This window comes from Botryllus schlosseri, chromosome 8 (genome assembly GCF_051294905.1).
Source record: "Botryllus schlosseri isolate E-star chromosome 8, Bs_hap1, whole genome shotgun sequence".
Classification (NCBI taxonomy): Eukaryota; Metazoa; Chordata; class Ascidiacea; order Stolidobranchia; family Styelidae; genus Botryllus; species Botryllus schlosseri.
The window spans coordinates 12,849,390-12,871,146 of record NC_137243.1 but is presented as its reverse complement, the minus strand read 5'-3'; the positions used below and the strand labels follow the sequence as shown (position 1 = coordinate 12,871,146).

General features: G+C 42.0%; 2 protein-coding genes across 6 annotated transcripts in view; both read right to left on the bottom strand.

Moving 5' to 3' along the window:
• LOC145444703 (kinesin-like protein KIF13A) overlaps positions 1–21,757 on the bottom strand; it is a 70,031-nt gene that overhangs the window by 9,044 nt on the left and 39,230 nt on the right. The window lies entirely within an intron of this gene.
• On the bottom strand, positions 195–15,309 carry LOC145444457 (kinesin light chain 1-like). Of its 5 annotated transcripts, XM_080322441.1 has the most exons (18): positions 15,069–15,309; positions 14,682–14,805; positions 13,626–13,775; positions 12,449–12,529; positions 11,535–11,674; positions 9,105–9,266; positions 8,953–9,040; positions 8,790–8,891; positions 6,356–6,529; positions 6,162–6,291; positions 6,003–6,096; positions 5,928–5,939; positions 5,626–5,734; positions 4,761–4,871; positions 4,448–4,605; positions 3,102–3,159; positions 2,046–2,073; positions 195–1,168 (listed from the first exon to the last, which is right to left on the bottom strand). In XM_080322441.1, the coding sequence occupies exons 1-17, from the start codon at positions 15,242–15,244 to the stop codon at positions 2,068–2,070; spliced, it is 1,875 nt and encodes a 624-aa protein (XP_080178567.1). In that variant the 5' UTR covers positions 15,245–15,309; the 3' UTR covers positions 195–1,168; positions 2,046–2,067. The 5 variants fall into 5 exon arrangements, with proteins under 5 accessions (XP_080178567.1, XP_080178565.1, XP_080178569.1 ...); XM_080322439.1 differs by lacking the exon at positions 2,046–2,073; XM_080322443.1 differs by lacking the exon at positions 4,448–4,605.

Sequence of the window (21,757 nt, the reverse complement as noted above, 5' to 3'; positions counted from 1 at the left end):
CGTGGCACAGCGTGTGTGCGAGTGGCGGGGAGGTACAAGCAATCACCATACTGTGATAAAGTATTATAGTCAACTAGTAGCAACAGGCGCATATCCAATTACCTGTGTAGTAAGGGGATGCTCAAATATCACGCGGACCCTTGATGGTAACCCACAATTTTAAATTAAGGATACGAAAAAGATCACGCGAGATATCACATAAAGCAATAGTATATTTATTATTATATGCACATGCAATTTTACGAAGAAATCAAAAAACAGTGTCAAAATGGATACAAGGTTCCAACAAATCGATAATTCGCATACGCTAACTAACCACACCGAAGTACTAGGTTATTTTCGACAGGGATAGAACAGTACAGTCAAATAGGTTTTATAGACAATACGAGAACATATCAGACGACCCCAAGCACACAGGCGAAGAGACTCGAGCATCATCCGGCGCTGGAAACGCTTACATTGCAGAGAAAGGTTGCGTCCTGGCCACAAAAACATTCGACTGTCAAGGAAATATTACTTTACATCCCCAGTAGCTGTTAGCACAGTAGATGAGAAATACATAGGCCTACCTATGATCGCGCTATGAAAGACAATTAACAACTAAATCTTCAACACTATCTGGAAGTGCATTGAAACATGTAAAATAATTCCATATCGAACAGCAAGGTTTCCGCTCAAATACCACTACGGTATTCAACATACTTATTTTTACGGAGCAATATTCCTCATCGACCTCTGATTTGAGCATTCTCACATTTGGTAGGTACTCATCAGAAGCGACAAAATTATGAGATATTTTTGGACAGTATCAAACCATATTGATCAGTTTTCTGGATCAAAGGTCACACTCTATAATCAGGTTAGTTCCGGTCTAATTGAGTTATGCAATGACCGACTAACTACTCAAAACTGTGGGTTTACAACACAGTCATACGGGCAGCACCTGGTCAGTTTCGACCAATCTGGTAAGTCGGTATATAATCGTGAAATAAGCATCTCGGCATAGAAACAAAAAGAGGCGAAATTCAATCACGTGTCGTCATGCACAATAAGGATAACATCATTCATAACATTAACAGATGGCGTTGCGCAGGTTATATGAAACGTGTATCGAGCACGGGCAGTCCTACGGCGCTTCGGCGTGCCTGTTTCGTCTGTCCTCTAAACCCTGCGAGAAGACAACAACACGACTCAGAGTCCACATATGCATCTTTTTTGCAGCCACAGGGAGTATGATGCCGGTTACAAGCAATCCAAAATAACATTGTATTTCTATGTCGTAGCGCTTCGTAACAGTTGTGAGATAAGAACACTACTTGAGAGAAACGGTGTGCCACCAACACTAAAAGCCTTGTGTGGCATGTTTTCCGATGGCGAGTTGTGCCCAACTGAGGTTTCCAGGCTTCAGCGGCACGAACAAAGTTTTGAAACTATAATTTTCGATCATAAATTACTACTCCTGTCGCGAGGGCGTACATTTTTGCTATCGTAAATGTTGACCTTCCTTAATATCGGCTGGGATTCCAGTCTTAAGAGCATAAGTACAAGTTTAACTTGTCACAGATTAGCCTTTCTTACGAATAAACATTTTTGAGTGTAGCTCATTGACTGGCAAACAAGATTTCTTAGACAAATTTAACTACTCAAAATAACAGAAATGGTATATAGTGCCAGCAGTTGGACCATTTCTGCACTCAAACTGCATCAGTGGCCGTCACGGCAAACAGAACTTGTCCAAATAAAAGCCAGACAAAAAGCAACAAATGATTTCAATCAGATACACAGCGGTTGGTCAATAATAATTTCGCCCCATATCATCACGGACAGTCCCAACAGAAACACGTCCACAAACGAAGCAGGAATAAGCGAGCACGATCAGTATGCCCGAAATTAGAAATCAAATCCCCGTGCACACGATTTCGTGACTTGTGACGTGCATAACTCAGAGACATTGACTGCGTAAATAAGAGACGCAAAATAAGTTTTCAATCTCAACGGAAGAGCTTGGGTGAGAAAAAGAAACTCATCTCTCCGATGCTACTTACCCTGTAATGAGCAGGATTGAGTCTATTTCTAAATATATGAGAACTCGAGTGTAAATAACCGAGGTTTGACAGAAGAAAACTAGGAAGTAGTTTTCGGATGACTTTGCATTACTTTTACGATTGAAATTGCCATAAAAAGCCCCTGTATCACGGCAGCTACATTATTCGAAGATTGCACCCATTTGTAGTGTCATCAGTCATTTTGTGTCAGCCGCGAATACAAATCTCGTATGTTTTAAAGCAAACTGCCTCTGATTAACCTCTTAAAGTATGCGACCCCTCCGCTAAATCTACTTTGCGTAACTACTCGAGCACTTCTCAGTCCTTTCATTTACTGCTTCCGCTTAAAATATCTTTGAGATGCCTTTCTGTTTTTCATTGAGTAGAAATTTATTTCTAGAGCTACGTGAACATGAACACAAAGCTTGTAATGACTCGACTGGACTTGAATTAAGTATATTTTCAAATGATCAAACTGACTCGACTTGTACTTGAGTCATTGTGCATGACTCAAACCAAGTCATATGATTCGAGACTAGGACGGCCCAGACAGACACTGTAACTTTGAAGAATAGTTAAGTCACCACATTATTGGTATTTCGTCTATCAGTCCTGATACTTGGAAAATAGGGCCGGAAACTGTTAGGACTGAGGAAATTACGATATTATGAATGCGAGCCATTCTATATCACTCGAGCAGAGTTGAAAAGTGGGCTGAACTGGATTGAGCTCAAAACTGAACAGTGAACACAATGGCTTGGACTCGGGCTCGAGTCACAACACAATGACTCGGACTCAACCCGCTACTCGCTGACTTGAGTCAAAACTATAAAAGTGAAATTGACTTGTGACTCGGAACCTTGTGACTTGGTTACAACCGTGATGAACAATGAACAGCAATGCTACCAACTTCGACCATCCCTGGATTTTTGTTACTCTGAGCAATTAGCTTTGACTGGTCACAAAACTGATTCAGACATTTGGCCACAAACCGCCTTTGCCTGGCTACGCCCACGGCAGTACACAGAGGAAGATCAGATATACAACCCATCTCACCTGCGCAGCCGGATCAGATCTAGAATTGAGTACGGTGAGTGACGTCGCCCGCTTCATGCTGCGTAGAAAACAAAAATATTTCGTATAAAAATCCCACGGCCCTCACCGCGCCACACAAAATACCTCGGCATGCACAGTCAGGTAATAACAACACTACGGTACCGCGCGGGGTTCGAACTCGAAAAGCAGCGGTTAATCAGGCCACGGTCGCGTTATGACATGCATTCGAATCGGCATTCGCATGATGTAGTAACAGACATTCGTACCATGCAGCGTTTCTTATGGCGGACTTGGGTGACTTTGTGCCAAGCTGGCATTTCGTACGAGATGAGAACACAACAATTTGAACATTACCCGGATTCGGTGGCAATAAAATAAGAAGCATCAGTTATCTCTTGCTCATTTATAAACATCGCTTACTAAATTCCTGCACCGATAACAGACCGACATGATTTCGGTCAGAAATTTGTTACAGACGTACCGTTTTATATTGATAAAACCTGATGGTGGCGCTGTATCTCTCACAACTGGACACAGAGGTTTCCCTGCTCGAATTCGAGTCAAGTATTAAATGTAGCGATTTAATTCGAGTATCAGACGTCAATGTTTAGGAGCGCACAAATTATTCGCCGATTTTGAAAGAGAACTATTCACAACATTGAAGCCGATCATAGCATTATCATATAGCATATAAACTTGTAGAATACGTTTACTTAGACGGTATCGTTGCATAGGGATCAACCAGCAGTATTATGACAGGGCGATATGTCATAGTTATGGTAAGCAGATTAGAAAGTATTTATTTTGTAACTGATATTACAATTATCACATTCGTAGCAAGCGTAGATATTTGAACTTTTGTATTTCGTTCTTCCTTTGTATGTCGTCTAATACTCGACTTCAATCGAATCATATACCCTATTTTGCCAAGATGGATCAGAATAAGTAACTTGTTAAATATATAACAAAGGATGATGTGTTGGGCCTAGTTGCGCCTAAAGAATCTAAAAGTGTAAAGTACGAGTAGAAGTAGCCAAAACTCAAAATCACTCGCAAATAAGCAAAACCTACATCAACACTACAAAAACGTCATTACTGACCAGCAGCACAAACCCTAATATGACCCTAGGTGTATCGCATGCCATTATGTGACATGCTTATATGTCCACGAACCTATCGCGTAATCGTAACTTGAGTGCTTGAGAAAATTTTGAATCAAAACATTGTCGAGCACTCGGTTTAAAATGGCGGGACAGAGTTTTTTAGTCCGGCGCGTAAATTTCGAAACCCTGCATCAAAATAACAATCGCCCGATTTCCGATCAACAAATCAACGCCGCCATGTACCTAGATGTTCCCGAGCTGCTGAGCGGCGGGTACCGCCTGGGGTCTGGTCCCGCGGTCCCTGTCCCGGTGAATTTGCTCACGAGTCGCTGACTGCTCTTACGTAACGACGCCCGGAGCCGGTTGAACGATCCGCTACGCTGCAAGGCGCCCTGTCCGTCCTTAACGACGGATGGAAGAAACCAAATCACACAAAGGATATCCCATGCTGAAACACAGCGTCTCGGTGCCGTCACAAAATGGAAACACGGTGTCGACATGCCGGTTACTGCAAGCCTCATACCAATGAGATGTAGGGAAAAATGTAAGAACATACCCCGGACCACTCTGGCGTGACCTCGTCTGGCTTTGCGTCTCTGGAGTACGGAGATTTCCCGTCGGACTTATTCACTTCGGCGATCTGTGTCTTGTTGACCAGTTGCAGGGCCTAGAATGCAACGACGCTGGATTATGTTGTGTCAAATCTTTTCTGTTAACTGTTCCCAAGAAAATTTACTTGTGATTGTGAATGTGCGTTATATAGATTAAATTATAGAATGCCTGGAACTGTAAAAAGAATTCGTGCAGCTTTTTGACAGACTCTCGTCTGGAGTAACATCGGTAATTGCGGGTGTCCAAGGTAACCATATTCGATATAGTGAAATAATTTTGTCATCATGACTTAACAGAGACCATGAACATGAACAGGGTATAACCGAGATCTAATGAAACACCAATTCCATACTCGCCCGAAAGAATCTGTCTATACTCCAAGAACATTTCATTACTGTTGTGTTGTTATTCGGTTACTTTTATAGCCAAATTTGTCTGTTTAATACCATTCGCGACTCTCTTTGCTTGTGATCATTACGGGATACCAACAAACTTATCTACATTTCAAATTTGGTTGACTGTGTCGACTGACAACATATTCAGATGAGAGTCAGAAGCTTGGAGTGGAAAAAAATTGGCAATATCACTACATTGCCGGTAAGGATAATAAAGTTTTATGCCTCCCCGAAGACTACTTGAACCTCAATGAAGAAACTATTAGGCATCAAAATGTATTCAAATGTCTAATTTACACAAGATGCCAGCCTACATCGAGAACACAACAAGCCCGCATTTTACCAAATCCTAATCACAAAGCCTCGTCACGACATCTCAGAGGCTAAGCCTGAAGTGCGTATAACAGCACTCACCTGTCTATTCGATCGCGACGCACAATTCTCAAGAGTCTGGGCAGCCTCATACTTTCCCTGCCGCCGATATAGCGCACCGAGATTTTTCAGAGTCGTCGTCACGGTCGGGCTTGATGCAAAATACGCCGTTAGACGCGACAAGTAGTTACATTATGGTTGTTCAAAAATAATCTTTTCCATATTCTACTGGGCACTCCATGAAATTATTAGGTTGCCTAAAATAACTGTACACATCAACTTTGCCCGATGTACATTGTACAGTGCACGGGAGCAAAATTAGACACAAGCGAAAAATCTATCACCTGTCCGAAACGCTGCATGAATTAGAAATCAAAGAGTGATATAAGATTCGTGAATATCGCGTAAAATTAGCATACCTGTCAACTTTGGCGGCTTTATACCAGGCGCCGTATTCCCCATACGCATTGCTATCATTGTGCTTTCCGCCGTAGGCAGACGCTTCTCTCTCCTCTAAAAATTATTTGTCCCATATTACTTGGATCTGCGCTAGTAGAGTGGGGGTTTGATTTTGTTACCCGCGTGCATCCAAATAGGTTTGTTTTTCTCGTCGATACTACCAAAGTCACGTTCGTGGGCTTGCGTCAGCACTTGCTTGTACAGCGACTCGGCCTGCTTGAATTTGCCTTGCTTCATATAAGCCGCCGCCTGTTACCCAGCCAAGACAGCGTTGTCGAAAGCGATACACGCCACAATCAACACGAGATCTCACCAGGTTGTTCTTCGTTTTGGCGACGTTGGGGTCGTCCGATCCCAGGTTTGCTTCGTAAATCTTCAGCGCCCGCTGATAGTACTTCTCCACCTCGTCGTATTTATTTTGATTTTGACACAGCAACGCTAGATTGTTCAGCTGCTTTGCGACATCAGGATGTTCTTTGCCCAGAACCTAGGTGAGAAAAGTTAAAGTGTGGCGATGATTGCTTCTTCCTTATTCCATAATTATTTCTCTTCATTACGCAGCTGTTAATTAATTTTGTGTATTGCGTTCAGTCTGCTAGAGTCATGGTTTAGTTAATAAGGTGTTAAGGTTGTAGAGCGTTTTCAGTACACAAAGCACAGGTAGGGTTTAAATAATAAATTACTGCAGGACTCCATCAGAGCATATACGATGTACTCTACACCAGTGGTTCTCAACCTTTTTCACCTCGCGGACCGGTAAAATTTCCAAAAATGTCTGGCGGACCGGGGAACTTTCAAAATTGAAATGAAGCCAAAATGTAAAGTATGCAACCGTTTTTTGCAATTATATGGTGCTAGAGCGGGGATTCTGAACCTGGGGGGCACGCTCCCTTTGGGGGGGGGGAGGCGTGAAACATCTGAAGGGGGCGCGAAAAAGCGGTCACCTGAAAAAAATTTTCGCGTTCCGCGCGATTTACCTCCAATACACGCGTGTTTCTCTCTCTATAGACCCAATTTCATATTTTTTTTATTCTGTCATTAACATTCATAACCGACCATACCACCAAACAATCTGTTGGGGTTGCTAGCATCCCAGTTGGATTTTGTGATATGACGATCAGGGGCCGCGAAATTTTTTATTATCAAAAAGGGGGCATGTCTAAAAAAAGGTTGAGAACCACTGTGCTAGAGTGTGACATTTAGAGGGTTTTGATTAATTATCTTCATGATGGCATCCATGTGATTTGATGGTAGTGAGTCTGCTGAGTCGAGGTAAAATTGCCTTGTCCAGAGAGTCGTTTACAGTCTTTCGCGCCGAAGGCCATGGGTTTAGCCGACCACGCCAACACGAATAATATTCTTCTCGTTGACAATATCGAGAGAAGAAGCGTTTCGGAATAGAACCAAGCACCTTGTCGTGCTACCTTGTTCATTGCACACTGCCACCAGACGCAGGCTACTCTGGCAACTACGAATACAATGCGTGCCGCAAGACAACACCTTACAGCAGCTGTACCGGCCATACGCAAACCCGGGCCGAAAAATTACTTCGTCAGCTCACCCCAAAAACGCTGTTCTTGGGCCCACACAGGGCGATAAGCCAAACTTCCGGGGACTTCGCCCCCAGACCCTACAGTTGGGTGGATGTTTTCACCTGTACATGTGAGCACATTCATTCTACTCAGTGTAAGCAGAAAGTTTATGCAGCTTAATCGCGCCAATAGCGAAAATTTCCGATCGTTCATGACTGAATCGGTATTCTCGCTGCCGAATTTTTGGCACAACCTTCGGAGTCCCATGTTAGCCTGAACTTGTGTTGGTACGTCGCGGCGCGCTTATGGCTGACGCCAAAATGTCTATCTATATAAATCATGCGTATTTCTCGGAAAAGGACACCTATAAGCATGGCATTTGGTGACACTAAATCGCACAAAGCGCGAAAAGAAGTTGAAAAATGTTGAAAAAGTTTCAAAAAAATTACACTATGATATATGCTCATTTGCAAAATAATTTTGGGCCTTTTTCAAGCTCGGCCCCTCTCCAATTGGGCGGTTTGGGGGCCCCAGTTACGGTCCTGTTCGAAATGAATGAATCGAAAACGAATGATCGCACAAACTGCGCTGTTTAGCGATGAGTCAGCTCGTATATGTTTTGTACTTGTCGCCTTCAACATTGCATCTTGAAATTAAGGTATAAAATTGTAATATACCTCGCGGACCGGCAGGAATGTCGTCGCGGACCGGCGGTTGAGAACCGCTGCTCTACACAACACCATAAATTAATGCTATTCTCAATCAGCAATGGTTCGTGCAACCTCACTCCTACGCAAATTCAACACTTTCCAACCGACCTACTAACACTGTCGCAATGTGGTTTGGGAGCCAGAAGAGAGATTACACAAATCTTTGGACTTTCGAAATCTGGCATAACAAACGTGTCTCGAGTAATTTCGATTTTCACCAAGACATGATAAATCGACAAGATTTCGAAGATATTAATTTCAAAGCAAGTACAATTCATTGAGAGTAAAAGTGATCTTAAATGTTAGTTAGAACAAGCAATGGTGTTCCAAAACCGGTAAGCATAGAGTTATTCTGAATACTCCGCTAAAAATACCCAACCCCTGCTTGACAACAGTCGGTTTCGTGGTCGGTTTTGTTCTTTTCACCCCCTGTCGCTCAAGATCGCGTCATTTTGCTAACATTGGAAACCACTGCTATGGAGTAAAAAATGACAAAAAAAATTACCTTTTCGCGAATTTCAAGCGCCCTCTTGCAGAGCGGTTCCGCCTCTCGATACTTTCCGCGTTTACCATACAAAACGGCCAAATTGTTGAGGGTAGCCGCCACCTGAAACAATATCATATCTCAAAACACGCGTCACACCCCAAAGCGCAAAACGCATTCTCACGGCAGGATGGTCCGGCCCGAGCGTCTTCTCTCTGATGGAAAGCGCGTCGTTCAGCAAGCTGCCCGCCTCCTTATATTTGTTCTGATCTCTGAATATTTTTCATTTCAATCAATTATTGTTTTCAAATTTTTGACACACGACGAATCACGAACCTGTACACGAGCGCCAGGATATTCAGCATCGTGGCCACATCTGGGTGGTCGTGCCCCGACGTCTTTTCCAGATCTTCCAGGGCTTGTTTACAGAGCGGGACAGCCACCTCGTACCGTCCTTGACTGGCGTATTGAATGACGAGGTTGTGGAGGGTACGGAGCCTGAAACCGGCGATACAGAAATATAATTTCGGTTTCGTGGCCATTTGCGTGAAAACCAGCGATGGTCAAAGAGGTCAGCGTTGATACTCAGGTGAAGCAGAAGAAATGCCATAATTTTCTATTCACTTATAAGTGCTTCTGGGAGGTACAGAACTTCAATATGCAATTGAATAGTATACCGTATTCATATTGAAACGAACCCGAATCATTTTGGCTGACACTCGTCAGGGATCATCATCAATAATCGTATCACAAAATATGACTTCACAGGCATGTAATTTCGAATAATCTGGGCAGAGAGAGCGCTCAAGCTCAATGTACTCTTTTTAGATGGTACATTGTGCCATTCTCTACTAGTTGCTGACAATAACCCCTGACGAGTGTCAGCCGAAAATATTCTGGTTCATGTCAATATGAATAATATACTATTCAATAGAAGTAGAAAATGAAGATCTTTAAAGTACTCAAGTAGCTTAAAAAAGTAGATCTGGCCGATGGGCCGCATACTTTTGGCAGTCAATCGGAAGTGGCCGTGGCCACGTTCGAAACTGCACGGTGCGTCTTCACGACTAACGCAAAACAACGAATGATGCTACGCTACAAATAGGCACTGTTTTCAAAACTATACTCGTTAACGTCGCAGAGTTGTCGCGGCCATTTCACCTACAACAGTGATGCAAGCACACATCAAAGCTACTCTCTACTTTCTAAAATCTCAAATATTTAACCGAATGGCACCGGCTGCAATTTTCGAAAAATTTTACTTCAATTTTTAAAATCGAAAAACTGTGCCTTAATGGGATTGGAGCACAGTAAACAAGGTAGCGTTCGATTCAGAATTTCAACGCGGATCCGATTGCGCCACTCAAATCATTTCGAGCTCTGTGTCTGGCCACTTATATCGAGAGCAAGCCGAGAAAACGTTGGTTGGAAACAGAAATGCTAAATTGCGGACCTTATGAACCTTAGTATAGGTATTCGACGCCGATACAGTCTGGTGTGTTGTATAGGCTCGGAATTCATCGTTCTAGAGAGCCCTGAGTCGACGGTCTACGTCTAGCAGGCGCTAATTTCTAATCAAAACAATACCGACCGTTTTAGTCAGCTCGCGGCAGGCCGCCGAGAGAGTGAGTCATGCCGAGTGATGCGCGCGTATGGGAACTTCTAAGGCTTATAACTCAAACTGTTGTAACCCTATATTAGTCATTTTAGTATTCGTAGACGGATATTTACAGTCCTTACCATAATGATTTACTGCAAATGCTTATCATTACTACAACGTAAGATATATATCGATGTACGACAGCTCTTTGTATACCCAGACGCACGCTCTTGCGAAGGTATAATCGCTCAGTATTATTGTATGTATTCCGAATTATACTTTACCATTAGCCGTTATTTAGATTCATATAGGCAACAACAATTCACAGACACAATTTATGAAGGTTTAGGGGTATTAGAACACGAGATATTTCACGTTATGTGACGGGTATTCAGCCATGTGCTTGAAGCTGGTACGGTAGTCTGACGGAACTCGCTTCCCGGTTTTCAAATATAACCTTGAGCGGTATAGAACTAACTAGTATAGTTGCTTTAGCAAAATATAAACAGAAACTGACAATCGCTATTCATAGCAACAAACTACAGCTGGTTATGACGAATAAAACCAACTGAACGACAGTGTATATGGCGGGTATGAGGAACGCGCGTGTCTGCGAAATTATGCTTCGGCGGATATTTTTGTCACGCGGCCTATCACATAGCTTTTGATCAGCTTAGATGTAACTAATATCAGATATGAAGATACATGTGGACTTGTATGGACACTAGCTATTCACATAATGAAACAACTATGCCCTAAGACGGCTAGAACGAAACATACAGAACGTTATCTGAGAGTGGTCAATGACGCGCGAATTGCCGACACATTGTATTTTGCAACATATTTATCCACGGTGTTTGATATACGATTTTCACGTCTTCGATGTAATAAATATCAAATAACAAGGTATCAATGAACTAGTACGAACAATATATATTCACAGAAATGAACAGCAACGACCCAGCACGATTAATATGTAATATATCGTGGCTTCAATTACGGTACTCTTCTCTCGTACCGGCATGTCGAAAAATAGACACGCCGGTGCGAAACGGTTAAAGAATTTTGCCAAAAAACTGACAAGTAGAAGTGGTAATAGTATAAAATCATACCTACTCGAGTACTCAGTAAAAGTACTCCATTACTAAGGGTGAAAACCCAATTACCTGGCCGGTATCTCATAGCCACCGTTGACCACAGATGCTGCGCTGGACTGGTTGGCTGGCGGGGACGCGGTAGACTTGGCCATGTCGCCATCGTTAAAAAGGTCCTCGATGCTGCCGGAATTGGGTTTTGCGTCTTTATCCTGGAAATAAGCCGGTCGGATAATTTGAGAGCACACATGTCGCCCCGCACAAGACAGGTTTGGCCTTCCCTGCTACCTAGCCAGAAGAAACAAAACAATAAGGCATTATAGATTCAAAATTATCTGGCTACATCGTACGCAAGAGAGATCATTGGGTTATCTTCCCAAATCTATTCTGTCAGTTCATGTGGAGATAATCTCGAAACCCTGCTAAAAATGTGTGCTGAAACTGAATTGATCCACTGGGATAAGAAGACAATATCTGTCACCACATACTGCAACGCATGTGTATTCAAATACACATGTGAATACACAGAGGGGAATATCGACAGATATCAAAACAAACCTTCTGAAGAAGTTTATATCATAAATGTTTTCTAGTCCCGATTACCGTGTAAACATGACACATCAACCTGCGAAAATTTAGCAAAATGTGAATAATTATGATTTTGCATTGCTAATGGTTCAGCGAGTTGATTGATGCTTTCATATTTGATTTACAGGCAATTTGACAGCAATTATATAAAGTTGGCTAAGTTTAAACGACCGGGTACATGGAAACAATATCAACAAGGATGGGAAAGTATATCTGGCCTATTGTCAATAACACAAACACGCTAACGCATCACATAGAAAGTAAATTCAAATACAGTCACCTTCAAAAGATCATTGCCAAGGCAATCTATCTATACATATCCACTTTCAATTATGCATTATCGTATTGATCACACCGAGCCCGTCACTTTAAATTATTGATAAGGAAGAGCGGCTTACCTCATTGGTGGATTCGTCATCGAATTTTTTCACGGAATTCATAAATTCCAAATGTTTTTTCTCTTCTTCAAGCTGAACATTCTGGAAATATACGATACGAACAGGTAAAGATTGGTACAGCAAGATAAGGTTTCATGAATTATTATTACTTGAACACACTTCACGGTAATTTCAAAAGCAACATTACCAATAGGAATGTCGGCAGGATTTTCTTCACACTGCCAGGCGGCATATGTACCTTGCAAGTCGCAGGGTACACTTTCGTCCCGTGAAAATCACACTACTAATTGGCTAGCACTATCTCAATAGTTTTGCGCTACACTTCAATCCACTCAAGTTGCTCACAGCAAATAGATGATGCAAGGTATCATGTGTGAATGGTTTTCCACATACACAAGGCATAACTCAGATATAAGGCACCCCCCCTACTCTCTTGCGAGTGGCAATCCAAAAAATAGTAACAAGTAGCTTATTCAACAAATACAGCTCAAGAACATACGCTTCATACTTGAAATGGGCTACATTGAGTGGCGTAATCTAATATGTCACCCTCAATAGTAACAGGTCTACAGGCAAGTACTCGGCAGTAGAGCCAAAATTACGTAACTTATGTTACTTAGAAAGATTGGTTTCGTACCCCCCCCCGAGCGTTCACGATTATGCTCGCTAGTTTCTGTGACCAAATAGACGTGAATACAGCGAAATTCTAACCGTTGAGAGACGACATGAAAGGAACTGTGATTTTATATACGGATTGCTTGGCACATGTATTTCTAGTAGTAGTAAGTGACTAACTATGTATTTAACTATGTATATCTAGAAAAACTGAATAAGCATGGTGCGTATACACTAAAATGAGTTAAAACTACATTTTAATTGATGATTTGTCGCCATTTGGTGTGAAGTCAATGTGTTGTTTTGCCAGAATATTTGGCCGTTCGAAGTGTAGATTTAATTTCACCACCCTATATAGTTTGACCATTGTAGGAAATACCAATATGACAACCCTGGATGGATATCCTTCAATATTCATCAATAGTCACCAAGTCGCCACAGTGGTAAAAGAAACATTGAGAGGTGAACGTTAACATTAAATGGAGGGGAAAATCGGTGGTTGGAGAATGTTAACTAGTCTCAGCAACATAAGACATACTGTTAACCGCTATACAGAATTCACCTTTTGTTCAGATATCTGCAGCTTGTGTTGTGTCGACGCAAGTTCATCACGCAGCCACTTATTCTCTTCACAAAGTCTACGCACTTGAGCTTTTAATTTCTGCTTTTCCGATTCAATCGTGTTGAAATGACAAGACAGTGCAACGATCATCTGAAATTGTCAACGTTCGATCGCGATTGACAAATAATTTAGAAGAGCGACATTTGATATCGCACTGGTTCATTCTGATAAGCAAAAGATGTTTGTAGCCTAATCACTTGACGTAAAAACAGGAAGCAATATTGAACTCAACTCCACAGGTGGTCAAAGCTTGGCCAGACATACAAGCTAAGGCATCAACTTACTATTTATGGTTAGCGGATATTGTAAGGGACTTGAATACAATACTGGGCTGTTAGGAATGTATCGGGGAGCTGCAGCAGTACTAGAGGGCACAATGTCCGAGGGCCCAATTCCTTAACCTCAGACATAACACTGATTTGATCTTTTATTTCCTTCAACAAATTATGAGATTTTATAATCATTTGAATATACATATAAAGTATCCCATAACGACACAGGTTTGATGGTCTGGTGTGACTTTCATTAGCTGTGGTCAAAGTTGTCAACTGATATTGACAGGAAATGTGAAATGAAAAGAAAATAAGTACCTGGAGATTCGAAGACACTGGATTAAATCATATAAAAAAAAACTGTATTTGTCGATATCCAACAATAGCAATTTGAATATTATTATTTCGAACAGGCTGATTCTGGTGATAAGTAAAATTTTGTAGCCCAAGTGATATAAATAGATATATAATTACCTATAGGCCTAAACCGTTTTGTCAACATGAAATACCAAAAGTACGGTAATGAATTTGGCTTCAAAGACTGTTCATGCTTAAATGGAAGTAGACCAAAAATTATGCAAGTATATGTAACCTACTCAATTAAATAACTTTTTAGGTCACGATAACCTCCATAACAATAAAAATGAAAGCCTTGCATTCGAGCATAACACACATATCTTGACAATGTACTGTTTAAAATCGAACAAAAACAAATTCCAATCACCTCAGCTTCCCCAAGACCCAGCTCAATGCTTTCTAGGGATTTTTTAATAATGACCGACTTTTCTTCGACAAGATTCACGTCTTTGTCATTTTCTCGCCGTATCGCGTTCAAGGTTGCAACTAGGCTGAAAGAAAAACACGGAAAAATAAAAATATAGTATTACAATTGTCAAATTTGGGAACAAAAATTATGGCTGGGCCTACTAGAGAAGTTTCAAAGGCATCTTAGCACTAGATACAATAAAGCTAACATTTCACTTCAAGTCTAACACGGACATAATTGTATTCATCCCTATAGTGTCCATGTCTCCAAGGCCATAGCTTCCAGAGTGGCTTTATGTATCTGAGAGTTAACAATTTGATGCATTTGTTCACAATCTTCACATACCTGTGTAAAATAGAATTATGTTCGGTTTTTAGTTGATCCAGTCCTTGTATAACGTTCCTGGTATTTTGCAAAATCAAATCCTGAGACATTTTGACGTCCTCGTCGTCGGTGGGAATTGTTCCACTACCATGCAAGCACGTTTCGGAAATATCAGGTACAACCACACCCCCTGACATACTTCTACAGATAGTGTATATGAAACCTATGGCATATGAAGCTATAGAAAAATGATAGAACTCGATTAAAATGTTGTCAAATTCCGTTTAGCCCTCTTGGTATTGAAAACTGACTTACCTAAGGGCTAAGGCTAAGATGAGAGATATACACGAGCCGATGCTTAATTAATGACGGATATGCTTAGCTATTTTAATTTTCAAGTAGCGTCTAGTTAGTTAGTAGCATGATACATACAACTTTGATTTGTTTCCATATAGGTCACTCGCAGTGAGAAAGCTCTGCTCTGTACCATAATTATTACGGTATACTACGAAGAAATGGAGTTGTCGTCTTGCAATTATAGTTGAGAAATGAGCAGACATTGAAATCTACACGCTGATGCTGTAGTTGGGTCTGATCAAGCGGTCTACACACAACAAAGTGTTATATTACTCTCGAAACGGTGAGAAACTACACGTAACACTAAGTATAAAACGCTATATCTTTTTGTGGCGAAATCAACATTTCTCGAGTAATATACGGCGGTTTTTGATCGACCATCGACTGACTCCGTTTGCACCATAGAGTTAAATCCGGGTTTACAATATCCCAAATATCCGGAAACTATTGAGATAATAACATCTTAGCCTTTATAAAGGCTATGATAATATCACAGGGGAGGCTATGATAATATCATTCAGCGGTAATCTTATTTTTATCCTCTCAAGACACACAATGTGGCTTTTACAATGCTATATACAGTATGACCATAGCAATGTAATCAACACGTAGGGGTAGGGGGATACAGAAACGACCAGGCACGGTCTCCCTGGCATCCACTTAAAAGCTTAATGTCCAATGTAACAGCATACCATTATAAACATTATCATCGCAATGTTTCTCCACGCCGCGATTGCACTTCGAACCAACCTCATCGAAGCAAACATATTCCCTATTGCCGCAACGCTCTGCACTTTCGTGGTTGCTGCTGACCTGATGAGGCATAGCGCTTCTTCTCGATTTTATTTTTCCGACACCATACCAAATCCATGAAAATGCAAAATTCAAGGCTGGTTTTTGGATTCCTGGACGATGAACGGTATAAAATTTACATTTTTGTTATGTTTCTTGAACTTGCAATGATCGAGTTTAATTTGTGCTGAAATTTCTAACTTTCAACAACGGAAATAATCCTGATATTATAATTGCGTCGTACCCTCGATACACCGATACCTTGAGTGATACGGTACCGCATCTTGCACCGGTCTGAAGATGTCAATGAACTGTCGAATACGTGTATAGCTGATGCGATAACTTTATAGGGTTACCATATCTTGAGATCCGAAAAAGAGGGCACTTTTCAAATATTCTGAAATCTCCAGTACCGGCTAAGAAAACTGTTGAACTGCAGTGTTGACTAAAAATACTGGTCGACATTTAGATCGACTTCCGGGTTAACCACTTTTCTACAATTTTGCTTACCAATTTTACCGAGAAGTAGCCTATACTTTTTCATGGCATTTTAATATTTTTTCTGAAAAAAAAAGAAGACAATTCCCAAAAATAAGGACATCTAGGCGTCCTCCGAGGGCACTTTTAATTTTGTAAAAAAAGAAGACAAATCCGCGATGGTAACCTTCGATAACTTGTCGTAGGCCCCGGCTGACTCTTTTTTATAGTAGGCTATGTCTGTCAAGTATTTGTGCAGAATGCCCAGAAAGGCACAAAGTTATGGAGAAGATTATTCCTTATAAGGTCATGTCATATGCTACGAATAATGTGCCTTTTTAATCTAAGCTACAAGGATTTAGATCGGAGTGGCTTTAACGTCGAAGTAGCCTCTCTGAGTCCTCAATTGGGACCAATTTTGTATGCCACCACCCTTAAGGTAGAGTATTTTATGGCAGCTGAAGCTACTCAATTGAATAATTCTCTTGCTGAACACCTCATCATCATCATTGGTTTATTAGCAATTTTATCATTTCAATACACCACAAAAATGCGATACAATGAAAAGAAAGGAAGATGTCGAAGCGACTAGAAGTTGTCTATGGAATCAGACACCCACCTTGGCCTAGGCGATGTAAAGAGGAGGCATGCACACTGAATGAAAGTAAAGAAGATAGTGTAGCGACCCTGATACGGCGCTGTCGACCTAACAGGGACGTCGTTGTTCTTCGGTTCAGAAACCCTCTCGTCGGCGACCCGCTACCACCAGCATGCCATCAAGTACACCCAGGAGTATTTACAAGTTACCAATTTAATACCAAGCCACTTAATACAACCAAATACTCCAATCAGTACCTCACAGAGATATACAGGCACTACACTACATTGCAAGTACAAATACCCAGTTCACAAGCATTCCTAAGCTTCCTACTAAACGACCGCGCACTCAATAACACGTGCAGCCAGAAACGCGAAGAACATTCTACCACCTTCCGCGAAGAAAGCGCACACTAGTCAATCAACTGTGACCAACAATGCAATCACTGATCCATTACATTAATCAATTCCCAGGATGTTACACTACCCTCCCCTTTCTTGATTGGATTTTCCCTAAAAATCTCAATCACACAATAAGACCTACAAAGCAACCAACCATGCATCAAGTACCAGCTAACGTAAATAGCTCAACAACACACAAGAAAGGACCTATTACACTTCGTTCCGCTAAATCAAATGCAATATCGTTGACCATAACGTCCATTCCGAAGTCGTCATCACAGTGCATCCCGACTTCCACAATCCGGTCACGTCACTCCACCAATTACAGTCAGCCTCCGACCCTCCATCAGGAAGCATCCGCAGGTTCCAGGCCGACACCAATGAGCATCATCACGCTCATACCCCGTCAGTTCGACACCTCTGTCACACGCAGCCTCGCTTATGCCAACGAGACAATCACATTCCTGCTGCTTGATCCCAGGCAAACACGATACATCGCTTTCCACGATCAATACCGAGCTTACAGTCGAAACCGTCCTAACAGCAGCAGTGTCAGCTTTTTCACTTTTCACATCGCCACGTTCGACTTCTCCCTGCTGCTCAGTCACAGGCAAACTCAGCCCATTGCCTTCCACGACCAGCACCGACTGCACCGTCCAAACAGGATCAACGGCAGCAGCAGTATCGGCTTTTCCTCTGTCATCGTCCCCGCGACAGACTTCTCCGTGCTGCTTAGCCCCAGGCAACCACGACCCGTTGCCTTCCACGATCAGCCCTGATCGTACCGTCGAGACAGCCGTAACAGCAGCAGCATCAGCCTTCCATCTGTCATCGTCACCGCGACAGTTCCCTCCATACTGCTTGGTCCCAGGCAAACTCGACCCGTTGCCTTTCACGACTCTATCAGCAGCACATTCCTGTTTGCGTTTACAAACACCGGCTTCCCCGAATCTGTCTTTTCCGCGAACGACACCTCGCTTTCCGCCACCCGGCTTCCGTGGCAACCCGACAGATTTGGTAACACCAGGCACTGCAGCAATTTCTTCACGCGAGCTCTTCAGAGAACCTGAGCCAACACTTCCAGTCTTCCGTCTCCGAAGACTCGTTCTCACCGATAGCAGCCCACCAAGGATAGCATCTAATCCAGGGAGAACAGTTAACCCTAACTGTCGCTCCCTCTCCTTGCTCCTTTCAAACTCTTGCTGCATCCTGTCCATCCGTTCATTGTGTTCCTTGATGCCTACTCGTAGCTTTTCCGAAAGATACTGGTTATCATCCCCACAGCATAACTGCTTTGATCCGGATGCTTTCCAAACCATATCTTTCCAACCGTCACCATCAAAGAGAGGTCCTGGCGTGCTCGCCAAATTGTAGCGACCCTGATACGGCGCTGTCGACCTAACAGGGACGTCGTTGTTCTTCGGTTCAGAAACCCTCTCGTCGGCGACCCGCTACCACCAGCATGCCATCAAGTACACCCAGGAGTATTTACAAGTTACCAATTTAATACCAAGCCACTTAATACAACCAAATACTCCAATCAGTACCTCACAGAGATATACAGGCACTACACTACATTGCAAGTACAAATACCCAGTTCACAAGCATTCCTAAGCTTCCTACTAAACGACCGCGCACTCAATAACACGTGCAGCCAGAAACGCGAAGAACATTCTACCACCTTCCGCGAAGAAAGCGCACACTAGTCAATCAACTGTGACCAACAATGCAATCACTGATCCATTACATTAATCAATTCCCAGGATGTTACAATAGTATAGAAAAAGGAAGCGACAAGAAATAGGGCGGCATGTCATGGGAAGCGAGATCGATAGGTCAGTCGTGGTCCGGTAATCTTGAGGATGGTCTGTATTTATTTAGTAGTAATTGCTTATATTTCGACTTGAACGTGGACATGCTCGTCGACTGCCGGATGGCCGGCAGGATACTGTTCCACACATCAGGTCCGGCATATTTGATAGAGCGATGATCTTTTTGGTCGATCATATGATATTTGGACAACGTGGACGCGCGTGTGTTGTAGCCTGCTTGTGCGCTTTTGATTCAGAGGTGAAGAAGTCATTGAAATATTCGAGGCAACGACCGCAGTGAAACTGATACATAAACTTGGCGACCTGTGACCCTGCGAGCTAAAACATTTGTCCCGTGAAAGAGTGCTAATGAGCGAAGTGCGACCGCGCCATTAGTTTTTTATTCAACTTATTTTGTGGTGAGCTAGACATCAGACGAACCACTAAAATCACTATATGCTACATGCTACCATTGCACATGATTTTTGGTGGTGAACTATTAACCTGGAAATTTTTCACGCTCCGCGTGATTTACCTCCATATCGTAATTTTATTGATCTGCACACTTCAAATTTCATATTTTAGAAGTCTGTCCACAGTCGCATGCCATCAGACTATGTGTGGGGTACCAAATATTGTATGTAGCCTAGTTGTCCTTTTAAATATTTTATTGATGTGACGAAAGAGCGGTCGTGAAATTTTTCACTGTCATCAAGGAGGGGGGCGTGTCTAAAAAAGTTTGAGAACCACTGTCTAGAGCAGTGGTTCTCAACCGCCGATCCGCGACGACCATCCTGCCGGTCCGCCTGGTATATTACAATTTTATATCTTGATTTCAAGATGCGAAAAGTAGGCCCTACGAGCTGACTCGCCAAACCGCGCTGTTTGCACGATCATTCGTTTTCGATTCATTCATTTCGTGCAGAACCGTAAGTACCGCACCCAAACCTCCTATTGCAGGGGCCCATATAGTGATTTCGTGAATGAACATATAGTATATTATAGAGTATTTCTTTGAAACTTCATCCAACTTTAAAACAAAAACAAAATTCGCGCTTTTCCCGATTTAGTGTCACTAAATGCCTTGATTATTGGGAGCCCTTTCCCCAAGAAATGCGCAACATTTATAGGAATACGCATTCCGGCGTCAGCCATTGCCGCGCTGCGACGCACCAACACATGATGAAGTTCAGGCGAACATAGGACTCCGAAAAGTTTTCCAAAGATTCGGCAGAGAGAACATCTTGGCCGAAAAGGACTGAAAACTTCGATATATAGGCTATGTGTCACATTGTCTGTATTATAGGAAGGTGTATCGTCGGATAACCTGCTAGAGTTGCAACCTATGAGTTCCACGTAATGTGTGGCTGGGTAGATATACTTAGCTCTTTTTGTAGTAGACGCACGTCCCTGTGTTAGTCCTTGATCTGACAACTTCAACGTGAATGCAACGACAGTATTGCCTCAGATAGATATATTGGTCGAATATGCATGGAAATACAGTAGGATATCGCAGATGAGTCTGCTTTTGTAATTGAAATGCACGAGCTGATAAATGGTAAGTCACGTGGTAGCGAGAAGAAAGATATAAGTCATGTGATATACAGATATGGTCGATATGTAGGGGAGATGTGGTACCGATGGATCACTGGGACCGAAAATACTTTGAAAATTCTCTATGATCATTCCATGATTACACTCCGTGAACTTGTCTACAATTGCATGCTGGCAAAATCTTTCCTCACATAGAAAAAAATTAGACGAGCGCGAGCTATGGGGTCTCTCACAGATGTTTTTTTGATTTGGGGGGTGTAAACTAAATTTAGATCGACATATACATTTTTCTTTGTAACCTTCAACACGAACAAACCAGCAATCATTTTTATTGTGAAGTGTAGGGTTTGTATCAGGCTATATAATGGCATCTATTTTTTTTTCAGTACCTTCCTTGAGTGGAATTTTTTTCGATTCTTGTGTAAAATTCGTAGGGTGGGGACCGATGATACAATAGCCAAATCATGCAAAATAATCAAGCATACTAATCATAAAACAAATGAAACATGCCTACGTACAGAAAATCTTTATGTAATAATTGTACATGATGTTTTATCGCTATAACGAGGTATTTGGAAGTCACACTGCCGATTTTCGGGCAATATGTATGTACCCTCAAATTTATAAGTCCGAGCCTAAATCGAAATGTGATTTTATGACAACATTTGAGTTAATATTTATTCTATTTTTTGACGGTTGCGATCAAACATTCTTCTTTGG

Excerpts from the sequence above, each read along its gene's own strand:
- LOC145444457 (XM_080322439.1), bottom strand. The coding sequence starts at position 15,244 with ATGTCAGGGGGTGTGGTTGTACCTGATATTTCCGAAACGTGCTTGCAT. Across the intron at positions 13,776-14,681 it reads TGGGTCTTGGGGAAGCTGAG|ATGATCGTTGCACTGTCTTG; the intron begins GTGATTGGAATT and ends TGACAATTTCAG. Across the intron at positions 9,267-11,534 it reads GGCTATGAGATACCGGCCAG|GCTCCGTACCCTCCACAACC; the intron begins GTAATTGGGTTT and ends CGCCGGTTTCAG.